A 19373-nucleotide genomic window follows, 5' to 3' on the forward strand; every position below is an offset into this window, starting at 1 on the left:
TCCGTTGTGAGGATTTCACTTTTCACATCTTCTGTCCCACTCAAGTGAAATTCTGCAGTGGACACACAACCTTAATGAAAGGAATATTTTTGCTTCGCTCCAACTCCTCAGGTAATATGTGGCTTGCTGCTGGTCTGAAGTGAAGTGGTTTCACACTTACCTCAGAACTCAAAACACATCTACTTTAGTGACTCTTTATGAAGGTGAAGGGGAAACCTAGCTATTGCTTACATGCAGTTAGTTTTCATATTATTAAATCATTGTCTTTCATTAAAACTAGAACATCTAGATGCATCTAGATTCATACATACACACAATCAGCTAATTAAGAAATTTTCATGATAGCACACAATCATGTTACAATTTAGTATACTGTATCTGATTTAACTATGAGTTGCTCCACTTTTGTATCTTAGTTATATTTAATGACTTTACAATCTGAATATTAATGAAAAAAGGTTCATAAGGTAAAATACAACATGAACAATGAAAATGACCTTTCTTAAAAGCAAAATTGAATAAAAACCTTTCATCCTCAAAACTTCAAAATATTAAAGAACATTCCAGTCAAAGAGCCTTCTAAAGTATTAAATAAGAAAACTTTAAATAATTTGCAATTTGTGTGTAAATGAAACTTCTTATAGCTAGTTTATTGGAAAAATTTAGAAATGTTTCAAGTTGTGATGAAAAATTAAAAATTTTTCCTGTAAGATTTTTCCAATGTTCAACCATAGTGTCCTACCTACTAGACCACCAACTGGTCTCAAAACCACAACAGGATTCTGCTGTATCAGTTACTCATTCTGAAACTGCTGATTACTTGCAAGTTTGTTTCTTACCTGTTTCACTTGTAGGACGTACAGCAATTGGTTCAGCCAGCTCTGTTTTACCAGATCTCGTAACCCAAGCAACCTAAACATTTAAAATATTAAGTTTCCTTCAACTTGATTTATTTTGATTTAAAATAAAAATAGATCTTAAAGCTCTAGGTTCCCTACCACCTTCATTAATTACACAATATAGAAGCAGTATTGAAATAATCGTTCCAACAAGAACTGACAGACACCTGCATAGATTCCTTTCCACCCCTTCTTCGTAATGGAAAGTAGACCTCCAAACCCCCTCCAAAAATAATATCAAAAAAGGGCTTACAAAACTTTTAACTGTTTTATATTTGACATCATTGCCTACAGGACTAGGAGCAGCAGCTGTTTGCACAGCTTCTGGTTGTAGGAATATAAAAATATCTGCCTACATCATCTATCTGAGCACTGTCCTTAGTTTTTAAAAAGAAACAGTTTAGCTAAAGTTAGCTGTAGTACATAAGTGCAGTAAACAGAATTCTGATGTGTACCTCAGGGGCAAAGTCAGCAATATGAGTCTTCTCTTTCTCCAGAGCAGCCTGGGACACAAACATGGGAAAGTAGCAGTTTTCTACACCAAGTTTCTTGATCTCACCATCGAAAAAATCCTTGATGGTTTCCCAAATGAAAAAAGTCCATGGACGAAGAATGTAGCAGCCACTCACATCGTAGTATTCAATCATCTCTGATTTTGTGATCACCTGTCAAGATTTTTTAAGATATTAAAGTTGTATTTGCATACATAAAAAAGCACTACAATAATTCAAACCTAATGACCCCGCTCACAATAAGTTGATCAATCAGCAGTTTAAAATGGCTGTAATTTAAAACCAAAAAAGCCAAAGAGAGCTTGTAAGCAAAGATTTAACAATTATATTTAACAATTTCCTCCCAAGAAACAGAGGGGTTGGTGCAGAAAAGGTAGAGGCTCAGATACTACAGGGAAAAGTGCATATTTTCTGGCATCACTTACAGATAACCTCTATAACCAATTATGGAATGGTAATAATTGGTTCTGCAAGGATTTTGATACAGTTCCTTTATCCAAAAAGATAAAGAGTATCGACGCAGGACCTTGAAGGTGAGTAATAAGGTGGGAAACGTAAGGGATCCTTAAATCTTAATGAGGGAATGCAGGTGGTTAATCGCTTCCTCACCCTAAGAAAGAACAGGCATAGGCCATTTTAACGATCAATGTTCTTCACTCACTACAAAAGGCCACCAAACACATTATTCATTAATCGTGGCAAATGTCAGTGTTGGTGAAACGTGCCAGTTTGACAGTGGCGGAGACAGTCTATTTATCCAGAAATCCGGTACTGTAAGCTTCCCTCCATGCCCCACCAGTGTCCGTCAAACGCTGCCCTGCCAGGACTACCTGAAGCACAGTAGTAAGATCAAACTCATTTCGCACTGACCACCCATAAAAAATGGTAGTAACTTTTGGTTACAAACCATCCTGAGCTAAACTCAGACTGCTAACTAACATCCATCAAATACTTACCAAGATCCTTAGTGTTTCACTGCCAGAACGTATTCAATAAGGGTTTGGGTTTTTTTAAGCAGGTGACCATTATATAACTTATACAGCTTCACAAATTTACACAGCACTTGGAAACAGATGTCCAGAAATTAAAGAAAAATGCTGGTAGCAACTTAAGGAACAGGAGTTATATTACAAAAAAAATAAAGGAGTGGCCAAAAAAAAAAAAAAAAACTATAGTTTTGTGAAATATGTGAAGTGAAACAACTCCTTAATTCAAAGTGATGCACACTTACCTGAGAAAACCAATCAGAAAGATTTTCTTCCTTTTTAGCTTCGAGACCGAGCCTATGGAATTTTAAAAGAACAGAACCCTGTAGTTTAGGTCACTGCCAAGTGGTGAAGGTAGCAATAAAGCTGCATGCTTTAATGTTTTTTGGGGGAAAGAGTCCCTTTTAATGTAATTAAAAAATCTTTTGTTAAATGTTAAAGCATATTTACCGTATATACATGTTCATTAGCCCGTTCGTTTATAAAGACCCCCCAAGATGGTTAGGTAAAAACAGCAAAAACTGTATGACCCTTTCATAAGCCAACCCTATATTTCAGGGGTTGGAAAACTTTGGCTCCCAGCCCCTCAGGGTAAGCCACTGGCAGGTCGGGGCATTTTGTTTACTTGGAGCATCTGCAGGCATGGAGCCCCTCAGCTCCCAGTGTCCGCGGTTTGCCATTCCCAGCCAATGGGAGCTCCAGGTAAACAAAACGACAATGTATTAGATATTCAATTCAATGATTCCATAGAGTTTAAAATCATCACATTTTGGTTTAGACCCTTTTGTAAGCCGACCCCCGCTCTTTGATACGTCACTTTTTTACCAAAAATATTCAGCCTATGAACGAGTATAAACGATACTTCAGTGATCTGCAAACACCCTTTTTACCTTATCCTTCCAAACCCTACCCCTCCCAAATTTAACTTGTTTCAGATCACGATGCTCCCTCTCTAACAGGACAAGAGGAGCATTCATACAAATCTCAGCTGTTCCTGTTTAGATCCCTCCCTGCACCACAGTTACATGCCTCGATGCATCAAGCTGTGAAATTAAAACTTCAAATAAAAGCCTGATTAGAGCATAAGGCTGATCCAGACACCTAAGTTTGTTTTTTTAACCCTAAGTTTCATAGCTCCACTAATGCTATTGTTTGGCTAGAGAGTTTTGTGATGCTGTTAAGGTAACTTACTTGCTTGCTTTCTGAAGGCTTTTTGCCTCAGAAAAAATATTAGTTGTATTTCAAATGAAAGATTAATCCTACCACCTCAACCAAAATAAACCATACTAGCAATAATGGCAAGATCTTGCAAGAAGCTGAGCTCCATCAACTCCTAGCAAAGTCAATGACAGTAGATCATGTATTAGGTGCTCAGATCAGGTTTAAGACTGCAGAATCCAGTTTTCTTGCATAGTTTCTCTGATTCTCCACCATCTCTGCCAATGATATGCAATATTTGTAATGAAAACAAAAGTGTATTATGCTTATCTTATAGTGTGCAATTTACAGTACAAGGATTTTACTCCCTCCTTGTATTAACTATAAATTAGAAATGAACATGATTAAAAGAATTAATGGAATGTGGCATCATTTCTTTTTTGTATATTCCCACACTACCGATACTAAAAATTTAAAAATATTGCTCTTGATTTAGCTCTATTCAGCCCTCCCAATTTAGATTTCCTGCAGATGGATCGCTAATTTCTTTACCTGGTCTGTTTCTTAGGCCCTTGACCTTCTCCTGAACCGTCTGAGGAGAGGCCATTACCACCTTGGTCTTTCTGATAGTCTTTCTTCTGAGTATCACTCTGTTTCTGTTGCTTATTCTGCTTTTCAGACTTGTTCTCCTTCTCTTTTTTTTTCTTATCTTTATCCTCAACACCAGTGGCAGAGACAGGTTTATAGTCTACTCCTGCAAGAGACTTGTACTGGGCCTTCAGTTGAAGCAGTTCCTGCACTGCTGTATCTATTTTATCCTTTGATTTGAAGTCATTCCCATGGAAGAACAAGCAAATAAAGAGAAATCAATATGAATCACAGGAGTAAATGGACCTACAGATGTTCTATATATACACACATATCTGCTACATCTTCTACTCCTGGGGAAATTCTGCGACAAAAAATTAAATTCTGCATACAATATTTTTAAAATTCTTTTTTTATTTGTCAAAATAACGCAACATAATCACACCAGTTTCAATTATTTTGGTAATTTATTTAAACTACAATACAATGGATGGAGAATGGGAGTGGGGAGCACTGGAAAAAATCCCCAAACCTCCTTTGTCTAATAGTAATGTAGCTAGGTTTGATGCTTTATTTCTAGTTATTAGTCAACAAATATATGCAGCCATATGCTCAGTATTACATCATAGGCAACTGAAGAGCAAGTGAGGGCTAGGGAATCAAACTCACAATTTATATTGGCTACTGACCATCTCCAGAAAGGTCAGTAGTAAACAGTTCATGGAGTACATTTTGATAAGAGTATTTTTCAGTCCAAAATTTAGACCAGTTCTAATCACTAAAGTACCATAAAGGCCACACTGTCATTTACAATAAGGCTCCTTTATACCACTCTGGCAATGTAAAGGAGCCACTTTTACACCTGTTATACTTTTACACTCTTGGGGAGAAATCCACGAAGAACAATGGGAACAATCCACTAAGCAGGCAGGCTGCTACATTCTGCTCTGCCCGAGGGGACAAAGCCCGCCCCACACCTTCCTCCTCAGAAACACCTGGAAGCTCTGCCCCTCCACGCCAGGCGTGCTGAATAGCGAGCAAGAGGGACAGTCATTTGCTCGCACTCCCAGCGTGACTGACATCTCCCCATGCACACATCACTAGCCCTGCGCTAACATCAACTGAGATGTCTTCTTAAAAACACAACTTCCTTAAAAATAATCTTAGAAGTTTACCTTTTCTGCTTTTCCTGCTTTTAGTTTACGGACCTCTTCTCCTTGACAAGCCACCTTGTTAAACAGAGCTTTAGCTTCTGGTGTGTCTGGGCCATTGATTTCTGTGCTTGTTGTTTGGGGTGAAGTAGATATCTGAGTTGCTGGCACGTGTCCTGGCTTGTAGTCCTGCCCAGTCTTTTCTTTATACTCTGCTTTTAGAGAAAGGAGGAGTTTCACTGCTTCATCTACTTTATCCTAAGGGGAAAGACAAAAAAAATTCAATGGTCACCGGAGAGGATTCAAAAGTAGGTTAAGAAAAACCTTTTTTCTCTACCATGAAAAGACAACAAATAAAACTGGGCAGGCAGCAGAGTCCAATCTGTATCTGGCCATAAGCAACAGGTGTGTGGTAGTTAGAGAATGAAAAGAACAGCCATCACACAGTGTTGAGTGCTACCAGGATTGAAGCAGAATGGAGCTCTCTGATCTTGTTAACAAAGGTTATAGCAGAACATTGAAGAATGTGAAAAAGCCTTTCCTCCTTCAGGGGGAAATAGAAGATCAAGGAGGGCATTTAGCGGCTTCTGAGAGCAGATTAATGCTTCTCTCTTGCTTCTTCTTGGTGCTATAACTCAAGGAAACAGATTTTCCTTCTAAATTCACTCTGTGGCTGGGGAAAGCCTCATTACTTTGGTAGTTTGAACTAACAGGCACTTTTGTTCTCCCACACCACACCACATTACACTGTTTTAAAATTAACAGTGCTCAAATTCCATCCTGGTCGTACAGATTCCTCGGTCTACCTGCCAGTCCGACTTTTCACAAATAGTGGGACTGTGATGCTAAGAGAAGAATTTCAGAACTGCATGTCTCAGGAGTCAGAAATCCAAACCTCTTCAGAGATACAGAAATACTTCACTGGATTGAATACAGGATTGGTGGTTTAGCTGCCAGAGGCAGAACAATAATTTAGGAGAATTAGTTCAGGGTTACTTGGTAGAAGACTTCCACCCAGTGGTAAAATGTGGAAGAGTTAAAACTGAAGAAACTCTATATTTACCACTATTATACCTTTGAAGCTTTCTCTGCTTTGAGTCTGCGAACCACCTCCCCTTGTTCTGCTACATTATCATAAAGAGTTTTGCTGTCTATTGAGCTAGAGGGTGTCAAATTATTGCAGGATACAGGAGAAGGAAGAGTAGCAGCAGAAGAGTATGTAAAAGGAGGAGCTGTAGGTGGATTTCCAGGTTTGTATTCTTGACCTGTCTTTTGTTTATATTCTGCCTTTAGTGTTAAAAGCACTTTCACAGCAGCATCTATTTGATCCTGAAGCAAGAAGAGAATACAAGATATATGTAAAGGTAGAAAAAAAATAATGGAAAAGATAACACAATCTTAACTAAAGTAGAACTACAACAGTGGTTCTCAAACTTTTGTACTGGTGACCCCTTTCACATAGCAAGCCTCTGAGTGCGACAACACCTCCCCGCCTCTTATCAATTAAACACTTTTTAATATATTTAAACACCATTATAAATGCTGGAGGCAAAGCAGGGTTTGGGGTGGAGGCTGACCCCCCCCCATGTAATAACCTCTTGACCCCCAGAGGGGTCCCGACCCCCAGTCTGAGAACCCCTGCACTACAATAACTGCTGTAATGCACTACCTTAGGGCCAAATTCTGTTTGCCTGACTTTCGCAAGCAGATCCCAGGAACGAACAAGTCTTTAATAAGGGGGGTAGGATTTGGCCAAAAGTGAGCTCTTTGTAATTTTACTTTGTTTGTCAGACCTACTGCAACAAGTCACACACCAAGGCAGGGCCGGCTCCAGGCACCAGTTTACCAAGAAGGTGCTTGGGACGGCCACTTCGGAGAGGGGCGGCATGTCCAGCTGTTCGGCGGCAATTTGGCGGATGGTCCCTCACTCCCGCTCGGAGAAAAGGACCTCCCGCCGAATTGCCGCTGCAGATCGCGATCGCGGATTTTTTGTTTTTTGGTTTTTTTTGTTTGGCTGCTTGGGGCGGCCAAAACCCTGGAGCAGCCCTGCACCAAGGATCCAATCATGCAGCATTCACACATTCATGGCTCCCCAGTGAAGTCAACTTGGTCCCAGGTGGGCACAGCAGTCCAACCACGTTCAGTACATTGCAGGATTGGGTGTCAAGTAGGTTAGATTATGAATTGAAAAATATTAAATGGGGACTGTCACAAAAATAACTAACAAATTTCTGTTATTCACCCCACTCTAGATTAGTTTAAAAGCTACAGCTTGCTTTTCATCATTTATGTCTATGTAGTTCATTCAGCTTGCACAATAAAAACGATCTGGTTAGTTTCCCTTTCTGGTTCTCATGCACTAGCACAAGCCTGTTGTGAAGCCAAATAAAACAATTTAGGAGAATTAAAGATAACCTAATTGAAATAAAAAAAAATAATAATAATAAAAATACAGAACCTAACGGGAACAGAAGCAAGTTTTACAAAACCTACAGTGGGCTTAAACTAAGCTGAATGTCTCTCTTTCCATTAAGAAGCCTTTAGTATTCAGTGTCATTATACCTTTGAAGCTTTCTCTGATTTAAGTCTGCGAACCACTTCGCCTTGTTCAGCTACTTTACTGTATAGAAATTTGCAGTCTATTGGACAAGTAGGAACAGGAGAAGGAATGAGCACAACAGGTGGGTTTCCAGGTTGGTATTCCTGGCCTGTCTGTTGTTTATAGTCTGCTTTTAGCGTTAGAAGCACTTTCACAGCAGCACCTATCTGATCCTGAAGCAGGAAGAGAAAGGGGGAAAAAGAAAGTTGTAGAAAGACAGAAAGAATAAGGTAAGTTGTACTGAACAAACAGATCCTTTTTTATAAAAAGTAATACCAAGTTTACAAAACCTTGGGTATTGTATATTCATAGGCTATTTATTACTATTAGTTCACCACAACTTGAGTAGATCTGGTAAAGAAAACATCTACCTTTGAAAGTAAACCCTCAGATATTATTTATTTGTATTGTTGTAGAACTTAGGAACCCCAGTCATGGACCAGAGCTCCACTATGCTAGGCAAACGAATGCCTATTAGAAATACTTTGCTTTGTACATTTGCAACAGTCCGCTACAATACAGTACCACTAAAGCTACAATATGTAGATATATGCCTTCATTCAGATTCTGTAATGCCACAAAGAAAGCCTAATTGCCAAAATATTTAAATCATTAAGCAGGAAATGTCAAAAGTTTTCTTTTTGTGATCGGCTTTGCTGTTGTTCAAAATAGTTCCATATACTCACCAAAAACTGCAGTCAAGAGAGAAAATCAGCAAGTACTTGACAATTTTTACATTTATTTATTTATGAACAATTTTAAGCAGGGAAACTCCTTCTTGAACTGTTAGATTCCAAATGGTTGACCTAATTCAATCACTTCTTTTGAAAAATGTTGTGGAGAAAAAGAGAAACAGACTATGATTGAAAACTTTTGCCAGGGACCAGTTTGACATTCCGTATTTGGTTTGGGTGGGAAGCCTTGTTTGGGCCAGTTTCTGAGAAGAACAAAAATCTGGAAAATGTAACAGTTCTGCTCACATCTAAGGGACCTAATTAACATTCCTCATAAATATTATTGAGACAGAATTAATCATATCAGTGCTACTTGGAGAACAACACTTGAGAAGAAAGGTCTTAGAGAAACCCAACCCAAGTGAACTTAATGAAAGCAAGGGAGGAAAACATAGGTTCACTTACATCCTGGGAAAGCACATTAAACTATAAAAATATTCATGAAATACTGGTCTCTTAACTAGTTTCTTAAAAAAAAAAAAAAAAACAACCTTACCTTAGAGGCTTTCTCAGCTTTCAGTTTTCTGACCACCTCCCCTTGCTCAGCTACTTTATGATAAAGAGCTTTGCTGTCCAGATTGCTGGAGGTCTGAGGTGTCGAAGAAACATTTGGTACTGCTACAGCTGCTGCAGGAGGATTTCCAGGCTTATACTCCTGGCCTGTCTTCTCCTTGTATTCCACCTTCAAGGCCAATAGCTGTTTCACAGCTGTGTCAATATCTTCCTTTGCAGCCTTTTTACCTTTCAAATCACGAACTACATCACCCTGAGCAGACACTCTGTTGTAAAAGACCAGGGGGTCCTTAGATGGAGCAGAGGCTGGAATACAGGTATCAGCAACAAGTGGAACAGACTTTCCCTTTGAAGTTGAACTAGCCTTTGAAAACAGAAGCAAGTTCTCAGTGTTTCCTTAAAAAATTTTTTTTAATAGTAATGTTATTTAGGAAAACCTTTCCTAAAAGCCTTATTTACCTCTTTTTTTGCAGTTTCTGCTTTCGTCTTCTCTTTTGAGCCAGATGTTGGCATTTCCTTTGTGTGCCCATCAGGTATATAAATCAAAACGCATGGGGCTTCTTTACAGCTGTATGGGCTACAGAAAGAGATTAAAAGAACTGATGTTTTATACATTATCATTATACACTAGGGCCACTGCGACAATAGGAAAGACTACAAGCAGCAGGCCTACCAAACACTTGTTTGGGGGGGAAAAGTGATGGGGGAAAAGAGAGAAAAGATATTCAAAACCACTTCTCAACCTACACTCTCATTAAACACTCTATTGCAAAAGCAATGGCATTTCTGATTGCAACTACTTAATGTTGTCAGTTCACATTCTGTATTGATCAGTGTACTGTAATGGATGCTTATTTCTCTCACAATTTCTCCATCTCACAGGTCCCTCTCTTCCGGGCTCTAATGCTCATCTCATTTAGTTGAAATAGCAGCTGAATGCAGCTTTCCCATCTCTTCTGCATAAAAATCCAGATTTGACCATCTGGATTTTTTTACAGCGCATTCTAAAGACCTTTAGGTTTTGCAGCCAGCATATTCTGTAGATGGGAAACAAATCAAGTGTTTGATAGTGGATGGGATTGTAAAGGAATCTTATATACACTGATGATGAAAAACTATTCAGTGTTTCACTCAATTAGGTATATACCTAATATAAACATGCTTTTCTCTAATCAGGCAATCGCCTATTTTATTCCATCTCTGGGATTCTTGATTTACATATTCATAATGAATACAAGGAAAACTGACTCCCTCATTATTTCAGAGTTTCCTTGTGCTCATAGAAAATGTCACCTGGATGACCGTGCGCGTATACATGAAGGCTTAACAAACGCAAGCCTAAAATGACATTAAGATTTTTTTTTAAACTATATTTAACATTTGTATATAGTGCCATACTTGTGCAACTGTTATACCTAGCACAATGCAAGATATAGAAATTTGTGGGTATATTAGAATGTTTTTTATTTTTGCTGGTCAAGAAAAAAATAAATTTCTTCCTTAAGGACTTCAATATTTGTGTGTGAATATATTAAAAACAAAAATGCATTGAAACAGATGTTACAGATCTATAATGGTAATTCTTAGACGATATATGGAGTTTATTTACAAAGCTGCTTACCTAACTGGTTCATAGGGTTGATCACAAATAAAAAATCCTCTTCTCTGAAGTTGTATAATGTCTCCTTTTTTCAACTCCTTAAGGCAAGGATCACCTAACATCAGTTCTTCTTGCTGTAACAGTTAAAAGCAAATTAAGACCATTTCTTATGAGCATTGTTTAAAATAATGCTAAGAATTATTGTAGCTGCATTGAAGGATTCCAGAGATGTTCCAAATTCACAACTGCTGAAGTGTCAATTAATCCCAATGCCAATGGATAAGATGCTCTCAAGTAGATGTGCTAGCCTGAGAATATGCTAGGGTGAAAGAGAGCTTCCAAACCATCAGTGCCAGCAGGCTAAAGAGTCATACATATGGTGGGAAGTCAGTGTAAGTTATACTGAGAAAAGTTAATACAGTATTTAGTTCTTATGTTTTAAAAACAAAAACACCTCAGTCTTCTTGAGGTAGAAAAACAAATAGGAACAATTACTGGAATATATTTAAAGATTTTTCCCCTCTCCTGAAGCATGAAAACAAAAAAATTCAGTTAACTATGCAATAAGAATGTGAACAAAATACTGTCTCAAAACATTCCTTCACACATTACTTTTCTGCTACTGTCATCAACAGACCCAACTCAGAGTGTCTATGCATTCCCTCTCTTACTGAAGAGCCTCAGTTTAGATCCCATAGTATCATCCAGGGACACAGGGTTGGAAGAAAAAGTGACAACTGGAAGAAACTCCACAGAACAGTGCCACATAGTTTAAAACAGGGGTTCTCAAACGGGAGTCAGGACCCCTCGGGGGTCGCAAGGTTCTTAAGTGGGGGGGGTCGCGAGCTGTCAGCCTCTACCCCGAACCCCGCTTCGCCTCCAGCATTTATAACGGTGTTAAATATATTAAAAAAGTGTTTTTCATTTATAAGGGGGGGGGTCGCACTCAGAGGCTCTCTGTGTGAAAGGGGTCACAAGTACAAAACTTTGAGAACCACTGGTTTAAAGTGTCTTGCACAGAGATAGTGAGATACAAAACCCAGTGACCTCAACTATAAACCCTTTCTGTGACAAAAAGAAAATGTAAAAGACGGTTACTCACCGTTGTAACTGTTGTTCTTCGAGATGTGTTGCTCATATCCATTCCATTAGGTGTGCGCGCGCCGCGTGCACGATCGTCGGAAGATTTTTACCCTAGCAACACCGGCGGGTCGGCTGTGGAGCCCCCTAGAGTGGCGCCTTCATGGCGCTGAATATATACCCCAGCCGACCCGGCGTCCCCTCAGTTCCTTCTTGCCGGCTACTCCGACAGCGGGGACGGGGGGCGGGTTTGGAATGGATATGAGCAACACATCTCGAAGAACAACAGTTACAACGGTGAGTAACCGTCTTTTCTTCTTCGAGTGCTTGCTCATATCCATTCCATTAGGTGACTCCCAAGCCCAACTTAGGTGGTGGGGTCGGAGTGAGACAATGCTGTGTGCAAAACCGCTGATCCGAAGGCAGCATCGTCCCTGGACTGCTGCACTAGTGCATAGTGAGCTGTAAACGTGTGGACTGATGACCAAACCGCCGCTCTACAAATGTCCTGTATCGGAACATGTGCCAGGAAAGCAGTCGAGGAGGCTTGGGCCCTCGTGGAGTGAGCGGTGAGGTGTGGTGCTGAGACACCTGCCAGGTCATAGCAAGTCCGGATGCAAGACGTAATCCAGGAGGATAGGCGTTGTGAGGAGACCGGTGAGCCTTTCATTCGGTCGGCCACTGCAACGAAGAGTTGCGTCGTCTTTCTAAAGTGCTTTGTGCGGTCAATATAGAAGGCCAGGGCCCTTCGTACGTCCAGGGAATGCAAACGTTGGTCCTGGCGAGTGGCATGTGGTTTGGGATAAAAGACCGGGAGAAATATGTCCTGGTTGATATGAAAAGGAGAAACCACCTTAGGGAGAAAGGCAGGATGTGGACGAAGCTGCACTTTATCCTTATGGAAAACTGTATAAGGGGGCTCGGATGTAAGCGCCCTGAGTTCAGAAACGCGCCTTGCTGAGGTGATGGCTACGAGGAAGGCTGTCTTCCAGGATAGGTACAAAAGTGAACAGGTGGCTAGTGGTTCGAATGGAGGACCTGTGAGCTTGGAGAGAACCAGGTTGAGGTCCCACGTCGGGACGGGCTGACGATGTTGAGGGTACGTCCGGTCTAAGCCCTTGAGGAATCTAACGACCATCGGGTTAGAGAATACCGAGGACGCGAGTTCCCCTGGGTGAAAGGCCGATATAGCGGCCAGGTGAACTCTAATTGAGGAAATCGCCAACCCCTGTTGTTTTAGGGAGAGGAGATAGTCCAAAATGAGGGGAATGGGTGCCTGCAACGGGGATGTGGCTCGTTGTTCGCACCAACAGGAGAACCGCTTCCATTTGGCCAGGTACGTGGTCCGTGTTGAGGGCTTCCTACTGCTCAGTAGAATCTGTTGCACAGAGTGCGAGCATTGCTGCTCTGCCTGGGTGAACCATGGAGCAGCCACGCCGTGAGGTGGAGTGATTGGAGGTCGGGGTGACGCAACCGGCCGTGGTCCTGAGAGATGAGATCCGGATCCAACGGAAGCGGGATCGGTGTCTGAACCGAGAGCTCCAACAGTGTGGTGTACCAATGTTGTCTCGGCCACGCAGGAGCGATCAGAATTACCCGTGCCTGGTCTCTGCGCAGTTTGAGCAGTACCTTGTGGACCAGAGGAAACGGAGGGAAGGCATAAAACAGGTGGTCTTTCCAGGGAAGCAGAAAGGCGTCCGAGAGGGAGCCCGGAGCTCGACCTTGTAGGGAGCAGAACACGTGGCACTTCCTGTTGTCTCGAGATGCAAACAGGTCTATCTGGGGAAACCCCCACCTCTGGAAGATGGAATGTATGATGTCCGGACGGATAGACCACTCGTGCATTTGGAAGGACCTGCTGAGCCGGTCCGCTAGAGTGTTCTGGACTCCAGGGAGGAACGATGCCGTGAGATGGATTGAGTGGGCGATGCAGAAGTCCCACAGGCGAATGGCCTCTTGGCATAGAATTGACGAACGTGATCCTCCTTGTTTGTTGATGTAGAACATGGCCGTGGTGTTGTCGATGAGAACTAACACACAGCGGCCACGTAGGAGACTGAGGAATGCCTGGCACGCCAGGCGTACCGCCATCAGTTCCCGAACATTGATGTGTAGGGCTAACTGGGATGCAGTCCACAGGCCCTGGGTATGGTGTTTGTTGAGATGGGCGCCCCACCCCAGAGATGACGCGTCTGTGACCAGGTGCAGGGAGGGTTGTGGGGCGTGAAATGGCATCCCCTCGCAGACCACATTGTGATCTAGCCACCAGGTGAGGGAGGCCAGGATCTTGTTCGGGACCGTGACCACCATGTTCAGGCTGTCCCGATGTGGACGGTATATTGATGACACCCAAGTTTGAAGCGGGCGAAGTCGAAGTCTGGCATGCCTGGTTACGTACGTGCAGGAAGCCATGTGACCCAGCAGGGTGAGGCACGACCTCACCGTGGTAGTTGGGAAGGCCTTGAGCCCTTGAATGAGGTTCGTGATGGTGCCAAAGCGATTGTCTGGCAGGATGGCTTGTGCACGACTGGAGTCTAGAACTGCGCCGATGAATTCTATTCTCTGGGTAGGTTCTAGAGTGGATTTGTCCTTGTTGAGTAGGATGCCCAACTCGCTGAATGTGTGCACTATTTTGTGGACGTAAGCTTGAACTTGCTCCTTGGTGCGACCGCGCACCAGCCAGTCGTCTAGGTACGGGAACACCTGTATCCCTTGCCGACGAAGGTACGCTGCCACGACCGCCATACATTTCGTGAACACCCTTGGGGCCGAGGATAGGCCGAAGGGAAGTACTGTAAATTGGTAGTGCACCGTGTTTACCACGAATCGCAGGAAACGTCTGTGAGGTGGGTAAATTGAGATATGAAAGTATGCGTCTTTCATGTCGAGGGCGGCGAACCAGTCTCCAGGATCGAGGGAAGGGATGATGGCCCCCAAAGAGACCATGCGGAACTTCAACTTTACTACGAATTTGTTGAGTCCGCGCAAGTCCAAGATGGGCCGCAGACCTCCTTTGGACTTGGGGATCAGGAAGTAACGGGAATAAAATCCCCTGCCCCTTAACTCTATCGGAACCTCCTCTATAGCCCCCATGGCCAGGAGCGTAGAAACCTCCTGCATAAGAAGTTGCTCGTGAGAAGGGTCCCTGAAGAGGGACGGGGAAGGGGGGTGGGAGGGGGGGATAGAAGAAAACTGGATAGCGTATCCCCTCTCCACCGTGCGGAGGACCCAACGGTCCGAAGTTATAAGGGACCAAGCACGGTGGAAGTGGGAGAGGCGATCCCGAAAGGAGGGAGCTGGATCCTGGGGGATGACTGGGGCGCCGTCCTCGACCGCACCTTCAAAAGTTCTGTCTAGGACCTGAAGGTGGTCTTGGTGGCCCTTGGTTCTGACCGGGTTGAGGGCCAGCCCATCTTCTCCTACCACCTCGCCCTCGCCTTCTGGCAGGGTCCTGTCTCTGACGAGGTGGAGGGGGGTAAAAACGTTGAGGCTGGGGCCTAAATGGTCTGCGCTGGGGACCCGCAACATGCATCCCCAAGGAGCGCATGATTGTCCTGGAGTCTTTGAGGCTCTGCAATCGAGAGTCCGTCTTCTCCGAGAACAGCCCCTGTCCTTCAAAGGGCAAATCCTGTAGGGTCTGCTGTAATTCAGGGGGCAAACCCGAAACTTGGAGCCAGGAGGTCCTACGCATAGCGATACCTGTGGCCAGGGTCCTTGCGGCCGAGTCCGCTATGTCCAGGGAGGCCTGTAAGGAGGTCCGAGCCACCTTCTTACCCTCCTCAACCATGGCTCCAAACTCTTCCCTGGACTCTTGGGGAATCAACTCCTTAAACTTCCCCATAGAGTTCCAGGAGTTGAAATTGTAGCGGCTCAGTAGCGCCTGTTGATTCGCCGCTCTAAGTTGTAGCCCTCCGGCTGAGTAAACCTTACGGCCGAACAGATCAAGCCGCTTAGCCTCTTTTGATTTTGGCGCTGCAGCCTGCTGGCCGTGGCGCTCTCGTGCATTCACTGATTCCACCACCAGTGAGCACGGTTGGGGGTGTGTGTACAAATACCCATAGTCTTTAGATGGGACAAAGTATTTCCTTTCCACCCCTCTCGCAGTGGGTGGAATGGAGGCAGGAGTCTGCCATATCGTATCCGCGTTCGTTTGGATCGTGCGGATCAAGGGTAACGCCACCCTCGATGGGGCATCCGATCCAAGGATGTTCACGATCGGGTCGTGCACCTCCACTATCTCCTCCGTCTGCAGGTCCATGTTACGGGCCATTCTGCGCAGGAGATCCTGGTGAGCCCGAAGATCTATCGGAGGGGGACCCGTGCATGAAGTGCCCGCCACTGCCTCATCCGGAGAGGAGGAGGAGGACGCCTCTGGTGGTAGTGGATCCAAGGGGGGGTCCCGGTCCCCCTGGTCTTGGGTCGGAGCATCACCGGCACTTGGGTCCACGGTGTCGGGTGGTGTGGACACAGAAGCCTCTACGCCTCCAGGCGGAGGCCGAGAGATGGTGGATTCTGGGGCCCTTCTGACCGAGTGACCCGAGCGAGAGGTCGATGGTAACGAAGCCCCTTGCTCCTGGTGGTACGCCCACGGGGTCCAAAACGACCAGTGAGATGGTCCATGAGGGTGGTCCTCTGCCCTCTCCTGCCAATGGCCCAAGTCTCGTTCCTCGGCCTGCCCCTGAGGGGGGTATGCCGATCTCGACAGGTCCTCTGAGGATCGAGACGCTGATCTTGACGGCCATGGCGGTGCCGTGAAAGATGGAACGATCCCCGTGGTCTGCGGTGCCGCACGGTGCCGGTCCGGAGATGATCTATCTCTGTGCGGTGCCGGCGATCGGTGCCGGGACCGCGACCGGTGCCGATGACCTCGTCGGTGCCGGGAATCGGATCTGGACCTCGACGAGGACCTAGAGTATGCCCGGTGCCGGGATCGGCCCCTCGGCGTCGAGCGTCGAGCGTGGCGGTGCCGAGAACTACGTCTCGACGTTGACCGGTGCCGACGATCATATCGGTGCCGAGACGTAGAGCGGTGCCGCGAAGAAGATCTTGACCGCGAGTACGACCGGTGCCGAGACGTTCGGTGCCGGGACTGCGAGCGGCGTGGGGACCTGCTTCGGGACCTGGATCGGCGCCGAGGTTCCAGCCCTTGTGATGGAGGGCGCATCAAGGCAGGTTTCCCTCTTGACTGTACCGGGCGAGTCAACGGTGCAGTCGGTGCCGGTGGTTGAGGCGGTGCCGGCTCCGTGAGAGCTATCAAGTCTCTCGCCGCCGCGAAGGTCTCTGGAGTCGACGGGAGACACTGTATCACCGCCGGCCTCGGTGGAGACGCTATTTGCACCGGACTCGACGGCCTCGGCGCCGGAGTCGACGGTGCTGGAGGAGCCTGTTTCCGATGCTCCATCGGCGGACGCGGCTCTACCCCCGGCACTGGGGGAGCCGGCGTCTTCGGCGCGGACGTCCCCGTCTTATGGGCTTTTTTATGCCCTGGGGATAATGACCGGCGCCGCGGCACTTGCTGTGTTTGCGGTGCCGACGAGGTCCGGTGCCGGGGAGGCTTGTCTGACGCCACTCGCGTGGTCGTCATAGCCGGTGCCGCCGGGGCACTGCGCACCGAAGTGCTAGGCGTCGGAGTCTGGCCCGTGGAAGGAGTGTCCGGGCTAAGTGCCGCCTCCATTAGGAGTTGCCTGAGCCGAAAGTCCCGCTCCTTCTTGGTTCTTGGTTTGAAGGCCTTACAGATCTTGCATTTGTCTGTTTGGTGGGACTCTCCCAGGCACTTCAAACAGGAGTCATGAGGGTCGCTCGTTGGCATAGGCTTAGCGCAGGAGGCGCACTGCTTGAAGCCGGGAGCGTTGGGCATGAGCCCGGGCCCGCGGCCGGGGGAGAAAGGGGGAGACGACCCCCTTAACCCCCTGAACTACAATACAACTATAACAACTTTAAAAACTATTTAACTATAAACACTAGAACTACAACTATAACTATAACTCTGAATGATCAAGTAAGCTAGGGAGAGTGGAGAACAGCTACGCCGCGCTCCACAGTTCCAACGACCGTCAGGGGCGGTAAGAAGGAACTGAGGGGGCGCCGGGTCGGCTGGGGTATATATTCAGCGCCATGAAGGCGCCACTCTAGGGGGCTCCACAGCCGACCCGCCGGTGTTGCTAGGGTAAAAATCTTCCGACGATCGTGCACGCGGCGCGCGCACACCTAATGGAATGGATATGAGCAAGCACTCGAAGAAGAACAAGTTTTATCAAAAGAGCCAATGAAGCAAAGTCTTCCTAAAAACTATACAACTTCAACTATAATGGTTTATTCTGTTTGCTAGACCAGTAGTTTTCAACTTGTGGTCTGTGGACCCCTGAGGGTCCACAGACTATGTCTAAGATTTCCAAAGGGTCTGTTCCTCCAGCCAAAAAATTTTTTGAGGTCTGCAACTGGAGGGAGTGGGGAGGTTGAAAACCACTATACTAGACAATGAACCTCTGCTAAACACACCGATCTCCTATCAGGTTGCAGCTTCCGTTAACTTCCAATTTGTTGTGCAACATAAAAAGCTTATCTATTTCAAAACAGTGCAACGTGTAAAGACTTCACTAATATCAAAATGCCAACCATGAGCCAGATCCTCAGATAACATAAATGGACTTACCTTCACTGAAGATCTGACCCCACAGACATTTTTATAGCTCAGAAGAGCATATCTACATTTATAATATAGATAGATGGAATCTAGCTTAAGTTGAACTACTCAAACTGCTTTGAAATGCAACTTGAACACTTGGGAAAAGAGAGCCGAACACCTTTAAAAAAAAACCCAAAACTGGTGCTGATGGTAAGGAGAAAAAGTAAGCAAAAGCCGTGTAGATGAAGAGGGTAATACATGAGTTACCTTACTATTTCGGTTGACGTATTGCTTGAAATCTTCATCTTTACCTAGGACAGGTTTGGTGATTAGATGGTCATAGTTAACACAGACAGCTGGAATGAGAGGCGCATGTGGGGTCTCTGCAAGCCAAGTGATCTTAGTGGTTTTTTTGTAGTCCTTGTTCTCCATGTTCAGCTTGGCATCAATGGACACAATTTTCCTGCTTGAGTTTCTACAGAAGAATCAGAAAAATGTGATGAAACCACATTTTTACACAACAATTATGGTACCTATTTGAATTTCTCTTAAGACAATATCAAAAATACGGAAATTGTTGATCAAAAAGGCTCATGACAAAAAATAGTCTTAGAATGTATTGTGCATGAACTAGAAAGAATATATTTTCTAGGACAGAGTTCTGTAACTCACTAGCCATCAGAACTCTCCAGGAACAGATACAAAAAAGATCTAGTACAGATTCTCGTACAAGATATTTTTGTTTTAAAAAAACCTTACTAGCGGTCAAGTATGTGACTGATTAATTTACAGTCATCATGCATTTCAATTTATTTTTAAAATGCCTTTTCCTCTGAAACTAAATGGGAGAGAATCTCATTGTTAGGTATCAATCTGCATTATTCACGTGAGTCTGAAAGGCTCTCTTGATTAAAAAACTGAGAAACAC

At 44.6% G+C, this 19373-nt stretch overlaps 1 protein-coding gene across 5 annotated transcripts in view; it reads right to left on the bottom strand.

Annotated features, from left to right (window-relative positions):
* The window catches only part of EPRS1 (glutamyl-prolyl-tRNA synthetase 1), a 68957-nt gene that overhangs the window by 17109 nt on the left and 32475 nt on the right, over positions 1-19373 (bottom strand). For 2 of the 5 annotated variants that reach the window (XM_034764609.1, XM_034764610.1), the window contains 11 exons: positions 18713-18920; positions 10762-10874; positions 9600-9717; positions 9124-9504; positions 7857-8066; positions 6369-6623; positions 5319-5552; positions 4108-4373; positions 2643-2694; positions 1355-1564; positions 840-912 (listed from right to left, as the gene is read on the bottom strand). In XM_034764609.1, coding sequence (XP_034620500.1) covers positions 840-912; positions 1355-1564; positions 2643-2694; positions 4108-4373; positions 5319-5552; positions 6369-6623; positions 7857-8066; positions 9124-9504; positions 9600-9717; positions 10762-10874; positions 18713-18920 — 2120 coding nt within the window. The remainder of the gene's footprint in view (positions 1-839; positions 913-1354; positions 1565-2642; positions 2695-4107; positions 4374-5318; positions 5553-6368; positions 6624-7856; positions 8067-9123; positions 9505-9599; positions 9718-10761; positions 10875-18712; positions 18921-19373) is intronic. The other 3 variants (XM_034764613.1, XM_034764612.1, XM_034764611.1) reach the window with 2 other exon arrangements.

This window comes from Trachemys scripta, chromosome 3, assembly GCF_013100865.1.
Source record: "Trachemys scripta elegans isolate TJP31775 chromosome 3, CAS_Tse_1.0, whole genome shotgun sequence".
NCBI lineage: Eukaryota > Metazoa > Chordata > Testudines > Emydidae > Trachemys > Trachemys scripta.